The following is a 19,695-nucleotide window of genomic DNA, read 5'->3' as shown; positions in this document are numbered from 1 at the left end:
CAGCTGCCCAGAGTCTGCAGGCAGGATGTGTACGGTGTTATTTGTTGGCTAATGCATGCCATGGGCAGCTAGGACCAACACGCTGCTTGGCACTAGCATGCTCACAGCTCCCAGTAAGTCGACAGCCACCAGCCTTGTTGCTCCTTGGAAATGAGCTGGGTCATTGGTGGGACTGAATTGTCATCTTCTGTTTTTTTCTTAAGATTTTATACGTTTTTATATAAGTATTTTCCCTTTGCACTAGTAAATATTATTGCCTCAACAGACACAACACTTAACGACAGCTTTTACTTCTCTCTCATCACTTAAATACCCTCTCACTTATATACCTTCACTTGTATGCCTTCTTAGGGCTCAACAGTAATTTTCTCAGGAGAACTGAGCCAAGGCTGTGTAACTGTGTGGCACCAGAGCGAGGCCCCAGTCACGGACCCGGGCTGGCCTGCCAGGTACAGGGAGGGAGCCCAGTGAAGCAATGGTAAGAGGGCAGCCACAACAACGCATAGATTAGTGATCAGTCAGAGGGGTTGCACGGTTTCTAAGGAAGGGATTGAAGAGCTGAAGGAAAGCTTTGCAGAGTTAGCAGTGATTTCACACCAAGAAGAAGAGCAGTATGGAAAGGAGCAAAAATGGCCTTGTTTGACAACAATAGTTGGGCGTCTGGCTTCTCAGGGAAGTGTAGGTGGGAATCAGGATACTGAAAAGGTGTAGGAAGAGCTCAATAGAGAGTGCCAAACAGCAAGAGCCTGTCTCCATCTTCCAGGCCCGCTTCTATTTCATGCTATAAGGAAGAGGGAGCTGTCAGAAGGCTGACATGGTCAAAGCAAAGGGTTATTTGCCTGACATACCGCCTGGATGTCAAGATACATGTAAGCAAGGTCAGGCTAAAGAAGGATGATGGTGGTAGTTGAGATGAGAGCCAGCCAGTTCTTGAAAGAATGGGAAAGGCTTTATCATAGAAGCACTACAGATGATGAATCTGCCTTAGATGTGGCTGGCCTGGGAGAAAATACAGAGAGTTCTGCATTTGGTGATCCACAGATTGTAGATTGACCGTAAAGGTAAGATGTCATCGTTTCCTCAGTGATGAACAAATCACATGGAGGATGAATGTCAGGGGAAGGAAAACAAAGCCTTAGTTTTAGCCATACTGGGCCTTCGGTGTCAACTCTACCAGCTACTACTTTTTGGTAGATATTTTGTACAATGTAGCCTTCAAAATCTTCTTCCTGCTTGTCACTACCCCTGCTCTTTTTATCTTCTGAATGTCAGCTCTTTCATCTGAGAATTGTACCCTCGGGTGCTTCGATTATACATGAATATGAAGTATTTGGGATGTGCTATTCACAAGTGCTTTCAATTTGCTATCTGAGCTATGATTATCAACAGAACAGCCAATGTTTTAGTTTTTAGGGCACTCTTAAGTGTGCAGTCAAGATGCAAGTTTTGTTCCTAAGTGCTCATCTTTTACCCCATTTCTAGCAAGATCTTATGAACCTTCCACATGAATTTTCCATACAGTAAATCACCAGCACAGAGCAAGGAAAGCTCTGTTGGCTTGTAGCATGGATGTCTACTCTGAGATCTTCCTTTCTCTGTTAGTGCTCTTTCTAACAGCTTGCTTCTGTAGCCAAATATACTTGTTTTGAGTTTCTGAATGACAGGTGATTGATTTGCCTCTCATCTGTCAGCATGTGGAATCTCCTGCTCAGAAATGTGATGTCTTTTATGTTTGCGTCTGTGTAGGTAAATGGACTTTCCAGAGCAGTTTGCACTGTTTTTCTTGCTTGGTAAGAGCTCAGCATAGTCTTTACCAATACCATGTTGCTTTGGCATTGAGGTATATTGATTGATACCTACTTTTCCATTTCTGATGGGGGAAGGCAAAAGCAGTTGTTGTGGACGGGAGGGTGAGCCAGTGACTGTGAAAATCTTTTATTGTCAGGCTTTAAAGGGGAAGAGACTGTTAGGAAGCTGACTGGAAGATGAAGGCAGAAGAGAGGAGAGTTTGAGGGACGAGTTGAAGGGTGTGAGAAGAGAGAGATGGTATTGTGCACATGGGATTAAGAAATGTTGGATTAGAAGTGTCTGGTGCAGTAGGGCTGCCCTAGATAGAAAGATGGCAGAATTTAAAGTGTAGCTCTTATGATAAGAACTGAAGGATGACTGGAGAAAGCTCCTTTTCTGTTCCAGCACTGCAAGATAAAGAGCTTCAGCTTGTACTTGTCTCTTAAGAGAAATGATGCCTCGTCTATATAAATTATCCCATTTGGTGTTGTAGGCTGAATGTATCAGTAGCCACCAGAAAAAGCTGCACAGTAAATGTGATCTCTGCAGATACTTGAGAAACATTGCTTTGACTGTCACCCGCAGAAGCAGAGGATGTTGCTGCCAACATCTCCATCTGTTGTCCAGCAGCAGTTGTCCAGCCTGTACTTCTGATGATGTTTTCCTGTTGGAGCACATGGACGAGGCACAAAGCTCTAACACTGTCACAAGGCAAACCAGCAGCTCTGGTGAAAGGTTTAACAAACATTTTCAGGCGAGCAGCTTCTGACTGTGCCTATGAAGGTCTTGCAGTCAATTTCTGGCAATTCTGTGCTTTGTCTGCAGACTGCTAACTGCTAACTATGTGATGAATTACAGAATGTGAGGGAATCCTGGGGGCTTCAGTGGGGAGGTCTTAGTGATTTGAAGTAGAATGGTATAAGCTGGAAGAGAGGACAAGGAGAAGGAAAATAAAGGCCATATGGGATTTTAGGTACTTGCAGGGATATTTGAAGCTATGCCATTGGCAGTTGTCTGTACCCAGCCACGGCTGCACAGCATCCTTAATGCCTTCCAACATTATGCCTTCCAACCCCCATCCTCCCATAGAGCTGAGCACAACAAAGCTTTGAACGATGCTTCTCCAAAACAAGAAAAATTGTGCCAGGAACAAAGGCTGTGCTTCAATAGGCAAGGGAATGCCCAAGAATTAAAAAAAGGGTATATATTGAACATTGGAGGAGAAGGGAATGTTCAGCAGTGGTATGGATGTTTGGGTAAAGGACACTGGGGAGGTGAACAAAGCGAGGGGGAAGGAGAATCACCAGGAGGCCATCACAAGGACACTTGAGACAGAGGGGAACGCAAAGGAAGGGTGGGAGGTGCACAGAGAGCTCTGCTAGCAAAATGTACAGAATATGTAGCATCCTGGTAGGAAAGCAGTGATAACTCCATGGACAGCTAGCTTCTCTTTAGAGTAGCTGCATGCAGACCCAAACCAGCCCATGGTGAGGGACCAGTTGGTGCACCCACCAGTGCCAGCAGACTGCCTCATCTCCTGGCAGCAGACTCTGCAGAGAACACAAAGTGAGCACGAAGTAGCACAGACTCCTGAGAAGCTTAGTCTTAGTGTAATACAGGAGGGAAAGTGCAGGACGCTTTCCTAGACTTACAGATGCCTGCTTTGTTTTCAGCTCAGCTACTGACTCAAGGTCAAAACTAATCTGTCTGCATCTTTTTTGTCTTCTCTTCCTTGTGTGTAGATTTTTAAGGGCTTGATGTGTGGTCTGTTCTGGCACACTAGTAACCTGATCTTAATTTCCATGCCAATAATCACACACAACCTTTGCTGTAAATTTGGAACAATCTGCCCTTTGTATGCATTCCACTGTTAAACTGCTCTCTTGAGTCCTAATTAATAATCTAAATGATTTATCATAATTAGCTAGTCCTAAGCTTAGCATTGTGAAAAGCACAAATTTGACAGCTTTCAAAAGGGAGTGGAGCATGGTCAGAAGGCTATGAACATTTCTGCCTATGTCCTCAACTGGAAACTATTTTTATTAAAAGGGGATTTGTTTATTTATTTATTTATTTATTTAGGTGAGTAATGTGTCTTTAAGACATCCTTTAAGATGCACTTTACTTTTTTGGAATTAGTTTGTATTTATCCTTGCACCAACTTTCTTCTTCAGCACTTCAGTTACTCCAAAATACAAAGCATGTATCATTGCTCAGAGATTTCATACATAACACACTCCTCTGGGGTCTGTTTCGTGATGGATGAATAGCTAAGGAATATTATATTAATATGTCTAGAATACCAGTGCTGGGTGATGCACCATCTAAAACAGGGAGAAGCTTTTTAATTTAATTTTGTTTCTTTCTAAGATCATTGATATATCAAAAATTACAGAGAGCACTACTGCAAACATATAAGCACTCTTATTTTCTGAACATTGTAATGAAGTTTCTTTTATGAAGGAGTCTGTTGGAGTCTGCCATAAAATGGCATCTACAGGAAAGCAATGCTGTGTGTTCTGGATGGCTGATGTCTTAAGCAAATTTAACAGAATGTTGTGGATACATCACTCCAACAGACAAGGCTCAATTGCTTTTCCCTACCCCTGAATACTTAGCAAGTTTAATCTTTTTCTCTGGAGATTGGAGATTTGTTGCAAATGCATGCCCTTCTACAGAAAATTTGCATTTCTGTGTGTGTGTTTAAATCTTTGGAAGTAGCATGGAGTTACAGTACCACTTGAGTGACTGAATACAGGGCCTGCTTCTCATTTCTCTTTCCAGCAGGTTATTTCTCCTGACTTTTAGAACAAGATGAAGGTCAGATGCCTAATTGGTTTTGATAGGCGTTCAACTTTGGTGAAAGTTATGCTTGTGAATACTGTCAGTGAAATAAAATTGAAGGCTTCTGTACACAGAAAGGGTTATATGTTTTCTCCTGAATGACAATGCAGAACTCTCCTGTTCTAGAGAGATCACTTGTAGGAAAGCAGGAATAGGTTTCCTTCAGTGCTCTTTCAGTTGATGTGACCATGCTACTTGTGCTGTGTTCAATTAGAGTAATGTTACTAAGGATAAATGTTCCTGCCCTCTAATACAAACACGCATGTCCACCTACAGATGATGGTTGCAGCTGTCTCGCAGTGCATAGCGGTGTGAATTGCACAGCAGCAGGACATGCTAGAGCTACAGCAGCCTTACAAATGAGCCAGGCATTTATTTCACTATTAAAGCAGCATATTGCAGTGTACCCTGCTCCCTGGTTCAATCTGTTCTGGTGGGTCGTCTCCAAATCCTGATCTAAGTAAAGGAGCTCAGAGTTAGTGGTGTGCCTGAGTAGTTTCACTTAGAGGGGTTCATACAAACTTGCATTGCAGCCTAAATGGTTGCTGCCAACAGAAATAAATGTGAACATTACTGCAGGGAAGCTAATGGGCCATTTCCTTCTGGTCATCTCGTAGAGGCTTCTTTTGGAACTGAAGTTTCCATGTCTTCCTTTGCTGGCAGCAATAAAGCCTATGCAGATTCAGTACAACATGTAATCTCTGCTATGACTTGAGATGTTTCTTGCCAAGTAAACAGTCTTCAAACTGCACAACGACAGTGGCAAGAACCTCGGGAAGCCCTTAAGCAGAGACAAAGGACCCTGTGCTTATTGGTGGCTGTGCCAGCTAACCTGGGGTGGTTTTAAAGCAACAGCCTCTTGAGACGGTCTTTAGATATTAGCAGTTTATAAAGAGTATCTGCTGTCTTCATCCTCAGCTTGTTTCCAGATGAGAAGGTATGTTAGCAGTTGCATCTGCTCCCCCTGGATTCATTATAAATTTCTGACTTTTCTTCCTGTTTCTCGTTTAAGATTTATGTCCATCTCAAAGAAGGGAGTGGTGCTGACGGGCTGGATGCTTTGAAGAACAAACCGCAGCTGCACAGTATGGTGGCCAAAAGCCTTTGTCAGAACGCCTCTGGGAAGAACTACATCATCTTCACTGGCCCAAGCATTACCAGCCTCAATCTCTTTGAAGAATTTGAGAAGCAAGGTGTGTATGTGGTGACTCACTGGGTTTTAATGATCATAGACCTAGAGACCTCCTGCCACTGAATTCAAAAAACTCCCCAAAGGCTTCAGTGAGATTTCAAATCCTTGTACAAATAAATTGGTTATCTCTAGGAAGAGATCTCATTCATGGAAAGGTACTATGCAGAGGACTTTCTAAGTTGAGTCTATGCTCTTTAAATCTTCCAAGTTAAAAATGAGAACATAAAAACATTTTTAATAAGGGTATTTGAAACCCTTACTTCTGTTCTTTGCCTTAGAAATGTGAGGTCTAATCTTCTACATGACCTGGGGGACCGTTCAAGGCATGTCCTAGCTGCCTGTGATTTTTCTGTTCCCACTGTAAAAGACTAAGGATGGGATGAATCCTGAAAGGTGTGCCTTAGAAGTCCTTGCTGTTTTGATATCCGTTAGATGTGACTTCTCTGCGTGACAGTTTTATGCCATTGCAAAAGCCCTAGCATGGTTCAGCTTTTTGCTGGTACAAATATGCCTTGGTAGGAAACTTTTTAGTTTGAAAGCATAATAAACTCTACGTGGACCAAAGCATACTTGCCAGCAGAATGCCCATCGTTATGTCAGTGTGGCTCTACCAGCCAGTGTGCTGGTGCAGAGAGTAACCCCAGGACATCCTTTCTGTCAAATGCCCCTTCACCTTATGTGAAGTAGCCCCACACTACCTTATTTCAGAAGTACTGAGGACTTCTGACTTCCCTTGGATTACAGGCTCTTGTACTCCGCTAATCAGTTAAAAGTTATCTCAGTGTAATTTTCAGCTAGTTCTTCAGTCAGCACGGCCTTTCAGGGTCAGTGTAGTGCATGCAATAGATCCTTTGCAGCACTAAGACTTGAGGTTGCCATTATGCATCATGTAGAAGGAAGCTACAGGGCTGTTTCCCTTTTCAACATACAACTGACGACCGAGTCTTGCCTTTGACACATTTTCCATTGCAGAAAATTAAACCCACCTCTGGCATTATATTAATGAAATGTGGTCCAAAGCAGAGGGAATGACTTGGAATTGAGACAGTAGTTTGATTCTCATCTCAAACGAGAACACCAGTCAGCTGATAGCAGTGCTGTAGCTGAGCCCCTCGTTCCTGCACTTCAGACTGCTCTGGCACTGACAGCTGTCTCTGCTGAGCTCTGTGCAGGACTTAGCTCCTAGTTTATTTTAGGTAAACTGGAAGATCACAGAGTGCAGAGGAATACTACTGTATTATCATAAAAGAGGCCATGGGTTTCCCAAATGCTGCAAACAGCTAGATGGGGAAAAGTCATGCATGTTTATGGTACGCTGGAAGGTTTCTCTTCTGTTCTGTAGTGAATAACCATTTTTGTTATTAGCTGATTATAACCATTACATTTTTAAGACTACCAAAGCTAGAATGCAATTGACTTGTCAAAAAACTTAGACCCCATATACTCCTTATATTTGAGATGTGTCAGGTTTAAACTTAGAGAATGGCAGACAAAAATTGACTTCCGAGTCACACCATTTGTGCTTAGCTGGGGAAGGACAAAGACAATGCGGCATGACCCAGATGGTCCACAGCCCCTGTGGAAAAGGCGCATGGGTACTAAACCCATTTATTACTTACAGATAATTCAAGTTGTTTACAGAGGTAAATTATTCATGGTCTTTACACTGAACAGATCATTCAAATTAACAATTTCTAGCAGGTAACAAATTTAATAATGACTTCTTACCACATGCAGTTTTGACTTACTGTCTGATCTAATATGCTAATGCTGTATTGATTTCAGTTTGGTTCGTGAGTTGTTATATGGCTTCCTGAGACATTTTACGATATTTGACAGCTGCTTCCAAAATTAAATTTCTGATCCAGTATACACCATTGCTTTCCTAGGGGTGAAACTATGAGGTGGGGGAGGCAGGCGCTAAGACAGCAGATTTACTGTCTTTGCAAAATAGCTTAGAAATCCCATATGAAAATCGTGGTGAGAACACGAGAGTGTCTGTTTAATAAGGACAGGGGATTGATTATCTGTGTTTGACGTGGGGTACTATGGGCTCGGTCACAGGTTCGGTGGGGGTGTTGAACTGGAAGGACTATGATACACTGGGAGAGATCAGACGTTAGAGATGTCAAGCAGTGGTAGAGTCAGTCAGAGCTCTGGAGGAGGTGGTGTGTGCTGACTGTACGGCAAAGCAGGTAATGTGTCGCCAGCACCTGCTGGGATCCTGCTGCTTTGGCTGTACATTTGGGGAGAGGCAGGCAGAGAAGCCTGGACTCAGCAGAGAGATCTCTCCTAGTCTGTCACACGGCCACCCTCAGCAGCGACCTTAATGCTTTTCTGGTACGTGGCTTGGCCAGCTAAATCTGAGCAGGGCCATACGGTGATGAAGCGTCATGAGAGCCTTTTGACGAGTACAGCATCTATGCTGAGGTGTTCATGACAGTTCAAGATCCATTCTTAAACTGTCAAATTTACTTTTCTTGTTCAGGAAAAATTAGTTTCTGGGCTAGGATCACTGGCATAAAGAGAAAGATCCCATTAAGAGCTGTAAACAAAAAGAAATTGGGGTTCATCTTAACAATTCCTTTACATTGTTCTTTTGGGGGGAGGGTGGTGGTGGTGGTAACTTGACAGATAAACAGGGGAAGATTTCAATAAGGTTCAAGCTGAGAAACTATAAACTTTGTTCTGTACCTAAATTGACATGTAAGGGAATTAAAGGGAATTCTGGAAAATCTAGAAAGAGACGCTCACCAAAAATATATTAGTTCCTCTCAGAATCCTGGGTAAAAAGCACGTGGGGCTCTTCGTAGCCAGCGAAATGAACATGATTCAGCAGCGTACCCTGGCAGCAAGGATGGTCAGCACTACCGTGAGCTGTGTTAACAGGAGTGCAGCCTGTAGGTAAGTTCAGGAGGGGGCTGAACCACATGGTCAGGGTCTGGACCAGATGTTCTGTACTGAGGAGGGAACTGCACTAGTTCAGCACAGAGAAGGGAAGGCTTCAGGAGGACCCAACAGCAGCCTTCCCATACCCAGAGGAGGTTATCAGGAGGATGGAGCCAGCTCTTCAGCAGTGCATTGTGGAAGGATGAGAGACAACAGACATAAGTTGGAACAAAAGAAGTAGTTCAGACTAAATACGAGGATTTTCTGAGGACAGTGGAGCAGGCTGCACGGAGAGGTTGTGCAGTTTCTGTTCCTGAAGGTTTTCAAGCGCAGACTGAGCAGCCCTGTCTGTCCTCAGAGCTGGCCCTTCTTTGGACTGGAGATCTCCTGAGCTGCCTTCCAGCCTGAGTGAGTCTATAATCCATAGGATCCCGTGATCCTATGAAGACTTTTGTGGAACTGCAACTATCGTTTGCTCTTCCTAAGCCACACATGCCTTACTGCAAAAAAACACGGTGTTCTTTTCTGACGGCCTGCCGTGTAGCTCCTTCACTGTGCCACAGTAGAGGATATGTGTCTAGTAATATAAAGGGATATCAGTGAACATAATTCTAAGGCTTTTGAAGATACCAAGCTATGAGAAAGCTTCAGAAAATAAGACTGGGCACTTTGATCTTTTTCAAAATCAAAAACCTGAATAGAGCTCTTTTTCAGGGGACGTACAAAACATTTCTTTTTCTGGCCTCTGAATAGAACTGGAAACCTGCACCGAAATGCCCCAAATTCTCTTTTCTTTGAGACAGCTGTCATTGTTATTTGCTGTGACAGTCATTCATAGTGCACATTCCTTTCTCCCCTGTAAGAAAGTGTTGTCCCCTGCAGAGGACAGCACCTCCCAAAGCCCCATGTCCCATGCTCCCCTTAATGTTATGACCCCTCAAAGTCCCTGTTGCACTTTCTGAGCCAGCAGGAGCAGCTGTCTCTGTCCTGCAGAGCAGCTGGCCTTGGCACAAGCTGCAGGAGTTGCCAGCCTGAGTGACCATGGCACCTGCAGGAGCTTTGCAGAATCCTGCAGCTCCAGCACATGGACTAAAGCAAGTTCTCATCTCCTTCCCACAACAGGCCCCCCACTTGTGCTGATTCTGACATAACCCAATGTTGCATTCAGGATATATGATTGAAGAATGTGTACTTGGAGGAACTGAACTGGCTTGTTCCTGACTGCCTTTGCAATGGTACCGCTGAAGATGTGGAGAAACAGGCGTCAGCACAAGCTCTCCAGGGCTTGGAGACCCCAGGAATGAACCTGAGTGACTATGCCATACTTCCTCTTCTTGCTTTAGTCACTGCCCAAGCTAGCTTATGTTTTTGCATTTATATGCAGTTACAGTTTAAAATCAGAGGAGAAGAACCTGTCTCTACTGACTCGTATGTATGTGGCAAACACCTGTTGTGATTCAGATTTAATTAAACGCAAAAACTTCATTGAGCCAGATGGACTTAGTTTTTATTACTTCTATTGCTATAGTAACCGGGAGTTTTTTAAAGCCTCTATAGATTAAGGGTGTCATCCATGATGGGAGACACTAGTAAATCTGCAGAAGTGTTGCACTTTTCTGGGCAGTATAGCAAGGAGGTTACGCTGCGTGCTCCTGAGTGAGAAAATGGTTCCCGTCACTCTGTATGAGGACTGAAACATCTGCTGGAAGCTTTCTGCAGGCTTACTGCCTGCAGTAAAGGGAAGGCTACAATTATTATTATGGTATTGCAGAGATGGCTGTTGCTATTTTGAAGTTGTAGCACATTAATGTGGTTATTAGCTTGGTTTTGTACCATTGCAGTCTTATGGAGAGAGTTAGTATCACCCCTCAGTGAGTCATAAACCTTAGGCAGCTAAGGAAACTTCTCAGGATTGTGTTATCAGAGCAGGAAAATCTTACTATTGGTTACAAGAAAGCTTTTTAGATGTTTGGTATGTTAATGCCTAAGTTTGCAGGAACGTGACTGCCAGTGTTTGTATACCTCATAGCAAGACAAGAAATTAAAAAAAAAAAAAAAAGACTTTCATGGGGGGTGCGGTTCCTTCTGTATTGATTCTAAGCCTGTTGCTATCAGATGTTTCTTGTCGTCTTTTGTGGAGGGAACATGTATTTCCAGGGATTGATTCATTCCTTAGAAATAACCAGTCAAGTGCCTTTCTCTTTCAGAATAAAGTAGCCCCACCACTGTGTTGGTTGACCTTCTTCTGACATGAGTGTCTTAAATTTCTGATGAAAGTCTTAGTTCCTCATAGACATGCCCACAAAAACTGAACCGATCTATGAGTATTAGCAATTATTATATTAGTATTTCTGTCGTATCTATGAGCCTTAGCCGTTGAGGATGTGCTCAGCATGCCAGGCACTATAAGAATGAAGGGCAAAGTCTGCACCTGCCCTCAAGAACGTGTCATTCCAGAAAGAGGCAGAAGAGTCGCATAAATGGAAACACAGGTAACATGCTCTGGGGAAGCCAGAAACTGTAGTCTGACTTAACATTTCCCCTTTAAAGATATGCAACTATCCAGTGTGCAAAATTAAGCATGGTGAAAAATTTGATCAAACAATCTTAGCTGACAGATTAGCTTTAAACTACCACAGGCCATACCTGCCATGTGAATGATGTGCGCAGATGTCACCTGCTTCCATGCCCATCTATTTTCTCCACGCAGGTGGGTTGAAGCAAAATGAAGAGAGAATGGAGAAATTTCGATCCAAGATTTCCTTGAGTTTCATTAACTTGTTTAAGAAGATACCCTTCTCCTGAAATAATGGAACTAGACCATTATTATTTAATGGCCTGATGACAAGTTCAGGCACTTTCATTATTAATGTAGTTTCAAGATCTCGTTTGTCCCCACCTGGATGCGTTGAGATGTGATTTGCAGAGTTAGATTTTATTCGTTGCTTCTTTCACCTATGAAAAGGCCAAGTAGCTGTGAGCAGCAGAATGTGCTGCCTGGTGTCCTGTGTGTGGAGCCTCCAGTGCCTGCAGAACAAGATCAGTGCCCACTCAGCCAGGCCGCTCTTTGCTGGAACAAGGGGAAGCTTATTTTAGTGTGGGTTTAGCTCTCACAATCCTACTCTGTTATTAACTGGCAATAAATTAAATGTATCTTCCCCAGGCCAAGTCTGTTTTGCCTGGAACAGTACGTGGTGAGTGATCTCCCCGTGCTCATCTCAACCCACAGGCATTCCGTGGTCTTTTCTCCCCGTCTCCTGCTGAGGAGGGGAGTGAACGAGTGGCTGGGTGGGCACCCAGCGACCAGCCACGGTAAACCCACCATGACTTCTTTATCTCCTTTCCCTAAAATCTGTTTTCACGGGACTTTGTGTTTCCATCTTCTCCATCCTTTGGCATATGCATTTTTTTTTAATCGTGTTTTAGTAGTTCTTAACTGCTTAACAAGTATTTCCTTTACAAACCAGATTATGCAGGTGCAAGGAATGCCAAGATGAAGAACAAGAACAGGACGGCACAGTGAAACAGTAGATTAAACGAGTTTGTCATCCGTGTATATTATTAAAAGCATAATGGGAGTTATGTAGGAGAATTTATTTCAGTTAACAGCAAAGATGTTATAGCTTTCCCTCCATTCCTGCTCCCTCCACAATTTATTCTCTTAGTTAAACATCAAAGACTCTCTTGGATCATAAATTCTGATTTGTTCTGTAATGCGTATCACGGCTTATATTTTTCGGTCCAATTTAAAACATGTTGTGAAGAATATTACACAGATTATAGATGTCATTATCGGGAAGACACCCTGCATTCTTCTCCTTGTCACTGCGTTGTGTCTGTGCAGGAGATGTCAATACATTTCCTTTTGAGAGCAGGTTTTCTGCACTTGTCTCAGTTTCCAGAACCATTCAGGTAGGGCACAAATGTTAGGTACTGCAGGAGAAGGCCAGCTGGCTGAAGTATTGTTCGACTAGAACATTGTAGACAAGCTATTTCTTCAGTTAGGTCAGTCGGACTTGCTCCACTGCTCTTGATTTCTGGGTCTATGCAAAGGTTTGCTGAAAGGGAATGTTTTTTTTCACATGCAGCAATTTACTGCTGTGGGTTGCTGAGCACCAGGAAGAGTGACTGCACAGGCCTACCTCCATCCATGCTGAACAACCCTGACACTCCCCCGTCCAGAGGACAGTACAGAATAAGAATGAAGGGAAACATGTCCTTGATCTGCTGGTACAATAAAGGGCACTTCCGTTTTCTGACTAACGCCTATTCACCGGTTCAACAAGGTAAGCAATATTGCTACTGCTCATCTGGAAAGTGCACGTGCTTTAAGTGACAAGGCAAGATGAGTCACGGAGTTTGATAATAAGCCTGAACAAAGAGCTTGATCACAATATCCTAGATAAACGGTTGCACTAGTGATGACTTCCCTTTTGTGTCTTCTTACAGCTACTGTTGTTTCCCATACAAAGGTTAAAAGCCTATTGCTAATGCAGCCGCCTTTGCCTGAGCTGGTAGAGGCTGCATCCTTTAGGTATAAAGATGATATCTCTGCCGATAGTCAGAGAAGGGAAGAAGGGTGTTATTTTTGTATAACACTTACACTAGCCACGTTTGCAAAACATCTTGTAGGACTGTTGCTACAGAAAAATTAATAAATGTCATGATGTACTTAGAACTCCGAGCAGATCCTACAATTAATTTATCTTATCCAGTAAAAAACCTAGTCACAAACAAATGTCTTTTTGCCAGAAGTAAATATGATTAAGGCTTCCTGTTATATGTTAAATTGATTTTAGCAGTTGATGAAAAGAAACCAAAACAGATAACTTGGATAGTTCAAATGATTGCAAAGACTTTCTTAATGCCTGAAATCTTTCCCTTTACAAAAATATACAAATGTTTTTAAGAAGGTTTGGAAACTTCTGTAAGAGGTAATATGATGAGCGAACTCTTTGAAACTCAGCTTTAATGAAAATGTTGCTTCAGTTTCTCCTAATTTTTGTTATTCAGAACTATGCTGAGACAGACAAGAATAACCTGAACCTTTGAATATAAAGCCACCAATTTACAGATATCACAAACGCTCATGTTCTGAGCCCCGAGTGACTCTCACATATGCATACAGACTGCAGAAGTTAAGGGCATGAATTACTGTACAAGAAGCTGGGAAGCTGACAACGTCCCTGCTCATATGTGCTGCTCACAACCCAGGTGAACCCTAGGCAGGTGAAGGTGTACAAGTACGGTGTGCCTTGTACGCTGTGGTGAAGAACCGAGTTCAAACCTCGGCTCACCCATCCATGCCCTTGCATTTCCAATGCCTTGCCACAAGTCTGGTTACTTTGGCAAAGCAGGGCTGATCCTGAGGGTTTCTGCTGGGCTCCTTGCCTCCCTCTGTACTGCACAGTGAGGGCTTAGTGACATGGACGGGCTGGTGTCTGAATGCTGATGCTGAAAACAAGCACGCGAAGGAAAAATGAAGCTGCAGTGCTGCTGCCGAAGCCAGTCGCTGGAGCAGTGCCCACCCACGTGAGCAATCACAGTCAGGGTTTGTCCTGCTTCTTGTGTGCACCTTGCCAAGTGCTCTAGATGGATGAGATATCACTAAATGTCCCCTGGTTGATATGTGCTAGTATGGAGCCTGCAGTTTCATAAATGCATAAATTCATAAATGCTACGAAAAAGAGAGTTAGAAAACTATTCTGTTTGTGAGCATCAATATTAAATGCCCCTTTCAAAGAGAATCTGAGCTAGCGGTGGCCTTCAGCACAGCACAGAGCAGTGTGAAAGGTTGTGCCTGTGAATGACCTTGGGCAGGTTTTAGCATAGACAGGATTGTGGGTTGCATATGTGAGGTGGTTTAAGGTCCACTGACTAGGACCTGTGCGTGTGGTGGGCAAGACCTGCACAATACCTGGATCACCAAATGCTTGCAGGGACAGCCGAGATAGCTCAGGGTGAATCAGAGCAGAAAACTGAGACTGGCTTTTCAGAGCCATGCCAGGGGGAAGAGAGTCTCAAGTGAAGATCTGAGAACAGATGGAGGCTCAGCAGGAAGGTAGGAGACCAGATTGCCTGCCTCTAATTTGGCATCTCTGAAGTCAGTGCAGCAATGCTGGTTTAAACCAACTTGAAGCTTGATCACCAAAGTCTCCTCAAAGTGATGTAAACAAGGAGAAGGAAGAGGAAGAGGAAGAATTTGTGCTCCTTGAAGCAAGCCTGTCGCACAGGCCTGGTGGGCACATGTGTTAAATGGGAGAGGAGGTAGGGAAAAATGGTAATAAAACCCATACAGGGCAATCAGACAGAGACTGGAGCCAGCGGGATCACTTGACAATAAATGGTATGTTTCCACGTTGATGGGGGTGGAGGAGGCCATGAAAAGAAAACCTAAAAACACAGATGAGATGTTCAAAGCAAGACCTAGGATAGATGTAGCTAATAGTGAACTATTTATTGCAATCGAAAGGAAAGTAGAGAAGAAGGTAAATCTTGCAAGTACTTAAGAGTGCAAATCCCACCCAAGCCAGAGGCACCGGGAGGGCAGTACACTTGTCAGAGGTGATCTATGAATACAATTCTTAGACGCAGCACATTATTTATTATGGATGTTTTGAACCAGTGTGTCATAATACATCACCTCAGATGCTAAAGGATGAGTCTTATTTCTTTGGTCTTGCAAAAAAGTCCTGCTTACTCTGCTAACAAGTATGAATTTTCTGCCTAGAACAAAATTCAGCAGGGTTTTTAATTTCCCTTAAGCTTTAGCTTGAGTTGAATTTTTCTCTTTTGCCTGTTCTGCAGAAGTACTGAGAAGTCAAAAGAGATTGAGACCCCCAGGGAGTAAAAAATTGCCCTTAATCTAAAGCAGGTGATGTGCTGGTCCAAACCTCCCCATCTGTGGGACACGGCTGGACGTCCCAGCAGCTCCAGGTCAATGTTCTAGAAATAACTAAAACCTCTATTTTTTTGTACAAAGCAGAATGGAGCAGGCAGCAACCGCACTTGCTGCACAGCAGGATGGCCAGGAACTTGGGGAATCCTGGGCTTTCTGACCTACAGGGAGGAGCCTCAGGGTCCCCGGTGCTCGGGCAGCAGGGTCCTGTTTGCCATGTAGGGTTCCCAGCTCACTGCAGACCCTGGAAATCCCATGGCTTCAGCAGCGTGCAGAGCTGGAAGCAGCAGCTCCTTTGCAAGTTGTTAAGGGGCTGGGCTGCTTCCTTTCAGGCATTATCGTGCTTCAGCAAAAACTTGTTGAACCCAAGGTCTTTCGGAGAGGCAGCTTATTTCTGAGAAGAGCATTCAGAGATGCTCTTCACCAGCCAGCTCTGCTTAGGTGCTAAATGGACAATACCTAAGGACAGAAAATGAAGTTTGGGCCACATATGCAGAAGGCAAGGACCAAATAGCTGCAAGCGGCATGTTAGCATCCCACCAGTGATTGGGGTGGCAGGAGGTAGAAATAGGGTTTAACACTTCGGGTATGGACTAGACAGGAAGCTAAAGAGAGGCAAGGGAAGCATGGAGAGGCAGCTGGAGAGGGGACAGTGGTAAGGATGAGAAAGCTGGGAGCGAAGAAGTAGGATCAGGAATCAACATCCTGCTGACACAGCCAGTATCAAAGGATGCAGTTGCCCTAGGGAGTTCTCATTAGCCTCCCCTTGCTGTCTGTACCTTTTCTGCCCACCCTGCCGTGAAGACCCTGCAGCTGGAAGAAAAAACATAGGAAATGCTGTGGAGGCATTGCAGTTGTACGAAGCTATTGTATAAGCAAGCCCCAGTGTGATTCTTAGCCCTGGAGGAGCTGGAAGCGTGAGACTGGCTTAGAACTGGAAAGTCTGGGGAAAGCAGCTTAACATTAAAAAGTATGTATGAGGACAGGGAAACTTAGGATTTTAACCTTAAATCTCCATGCATCCTTTGTGGGAATAAATTCACGGGGTTATGTCCAAGTATGGTGAGAGGGAGGATGGGGCCAGTGGGGCTCTGAGGGGAAGACCATGAACATTAGACCTCGTATGAACCTGCCTGGCTGCAGTTCAGATAAAGAACTGTAACAAATTTAAGTCCTGAAAAAAGCCGTACAGCACTTGGAACACGCAGTGCCCACTCCGTTATATTGTGTTATGAAATCTTAGTGCTTGCCAAAGGGGAAGTAAGTGCTGATATTAGTGAGCCTTCATTTTAAAAAAACAGGATTCTAGCTCCAAAAATTATGGATTGGCATAAACTTAAGTATTTAAGGAAACAAACATACATATGCGTTTGTCTTTCTGCTTATTTCATTCAGGTTGACATTTCCCAAGCTTTGCTTGACAAGCGTACTGGCTAGAAACTTTCCAGTAGAGCCCCCGGATCTTAGCTAATCTCAGGAACCCGGGTACCGAGTTTTCACAGGGTGAAAAAACACCAAACCAGAAGCTGGTGCCAGCAGCCTGCACCAGAGAGAGCAGCACGCAGGTGAAGGCAGGCCAGGGCTGCAGAGCAGGCGGTGTGTTCCCCTGGAGGGCTGCCAGGGACGGAGCACAGCGATGCTGGGGGAGGACCAGGAGGGGAAATAACTCATCGGAGGTGCCGGTGAGTCAGCTTGCTTGGGGCTGCTCGCCACAGAGACCTGCAGCTAAAAACAACCCAGCTCCAGCAGTTGCCTCCCTGGAGGGATGGCCCTATGGCTACAGAACAAACGCAGGAAAGGCTACAAAAATAATGTGCATATAAAGATATTTATGGTCTCAATAAAGAGGAATGTTACACAGAATATAATAAAAAGTGAGAAGGAGTGTGTGATGCCCACATAGCTGCCATCATAATGCATTTTTAAGGATCATGAATACAAAGCAAATTGCAAAAGGAAATATAAATTCTCAAAGGGAAAAGAGGGGGAAAAGAGGGAAGGGGGAGAAGAGAAAGAACATTTACACCCAGCTTGGGGGTACAGAGTTGAAAGGAGAATTGTTGAACAATTTAGAGGCGGTATCGTTTTGGACACATGAAAAATCAGACTTTAAAAACCTGAAATAAATAGCTGGATGGCTCACATGTAACATGACATTTAGTATGTGTCGTAAGTCTTGCTTCAAAATAGAGCCTGCCAGCCCGGACAGCACAGGGGGCTTGACGGAGATAATGGATGGAATGAGACTTCCAGCTGAAGGAATGAAATGGTGAAGTCTGCAATCAAAACGTGAGGAGCATTTTAGGGGTGATTGTAAAAGACTTTGCAGAATCAAGGCAGTGGGAGTTTGTAGGCCGGAGAAATGAGAAAGCCCAGAATCGTATCTGTACTGAAACAGTGCTGAGAAAGGATGCAACCAAGCCTGTGCTTCACTAGACTTGGAGAAAAATACTGTCGTGCCTGGGAGAGAGCAGGGATCCTCACTAGACAATAAGCTATAGGCATGGAGCAAAAGACAGTCCCTTGAGAGCTGACCATCAAACCCTGAAGGAACGTGAAGTCAAAAACCAGGGAATGGACTCCTCAATAAAGTACTACAAGTTTATTTTATTCATCCTACCCTTCTACAAGCAGGTAGAAGCATCTCTGACTGAATAATGATCCCTCTTCTTCCCTTTTCCCTCGATCAATATACTACCAATGGAAAAAACATCAAATTAGCATCTCTGTTACAGGTAACAGAGGAACCACTTCCCAGTTTGGAGACAGAAACTAGCAATAAGGTTTATTTTGTAATAAACTACGTATCTGCTAATTGCTAAACCTATCATGTGGATTTAAATCTGTTATGTTTCTAATTGATGCAGGAGTTATAATTAAGAGAAAAAGTGGAGAAATTCCATGCCCTTTGGCTGTTGAAGCATTTGCTGCTCACCTTAGCTATATCTGCAAATACGACGACAAATACAGCAAGTAAGTGAGAATAAGGATGTGTATGTGTGTGTGCATGTATTTCTTTCATTCCTTCCCCATGGCTGGACTGCTTGAGCTCTCCATGTTGAGCTACAGCTGAGAGCCCAGCCCTGCTTTCACTTAATTCATCTCTGACAAAACTCCTGTTTTAGTCAAAGATCAGAAGCCAGCTCTGCACAATGGCAATAGCTGCATTGCCAGCTCTATTGTAGGGAATCTCTGCAGGAGCGAGGAGATGAATGAGTACATCATTGCACACATTGAATTTTTTACTCCCCTAACTTTCACCTGTATGAATAATCTCAAAAAAACATGCTAGTGTTGCTTTGGTCCTATCCACCAGTTTTAAAAAAATAATAAAATAAAGAGTATTATGTTCTTGTCATCTTGAAAATGACCTGTAAGAAGAGTTGGGAACATGAGCCAACAGGTTGGTGATGTTTTTGGCCACATCAAAGTCAAGGCTAGACTGAGAACTCATCAAAGGTCTACAAGTCTCTCAGGCTGGCTAGCTCCCCACCCTTATCATCAACTGGTGTTTAGGTGGTTATCTGTCCTGGTGATATCTGTGTCACCTTGAGCCAGAAGAAAAGGACACTCCATTTTGGATGCAAACCTGATCTAGGTAAACTGGGAGAATGTAGGCCTCTTGTGATAATTTAGATTTTTTGGCTCCGGGATTCCAGTTGGGGTCCTCTTTGCTAGCTCAAAATGTAATGGGGAGAAACAGAAACAAGAATAGCAGTGGTGAAACTTGGCTGTGGGAGTAGCAGTGAGGTGCAGAAGATTTCAAGAGCTAAAAACTGGGGAGAGAGAAAAAGTAGCAGGGATTTTCCAAGTCAGTTCTGAGCAAAACAGCAAGAATTGAGCATAAGATATGAAAGAGGAGGAGGTGGTTGTTAGAGACCAATGTTGGGATCTGATCTGAGGAAAGCGGTACAAAAAAGAGATGAGGTAGTACATGTAAATGGTTGCTAAAAAAATGAAAAATAGGGAAGTGGGAAATCTTATGACTGAAGAGAATATTCTGGTAGTCCTGGAATTAGTCAGAACCTAAATATAAGGTTGTCAGTCCTTCCTAGTTCTCCTGCCTTATGGAGAGGAGGTGCTC

At 43.7% G+C, this 19,695-nt stretch overlaps 1 protein-coding gene across 1 annotated transcript in view; it reads left to right on the top strand.

Annotated features, from left to right (window-relative positions):
• Nucleotides 1–19,695, top strand: part of PGBD5 (piggyBac transposable element derived 5) — a 71,631-nt gene that overhangs the window by 43,353 nt on the left and 8,583 nt on the right. Inside the window, exons 4-6 of the mRNA XM_080585202.1 lie at nt 5,645–5,825; nt 12,802–12,999; nt 18,479–18,584. Coding sequence (XP_080441328.1) covers nt 5,645–5,825; nt 12,802–12,999; nt 18,479–18,584 — 485 coding nt within the window. The remainder of the gene's footprint in view (nt 1–5,644; nt 5,826–12,801; nt 13,000–18,478; nt 18,585–19,695) is intronic.

Source organism: Anser brachyrhynchus (assembly GCF_964034855.1).
Source record: "Anser brachyrhynchus genome assembly, chromosome: 3".
Taxonomy (NCBI): Eukaryota; Metazoa; Chordata; class Aves; order Anseriformes; family Anatidae; genus Anser; species Anser brachyrhynchus.
This window is presented reverse-complemented; position numbering and strand designations above follow the sequence as displayed.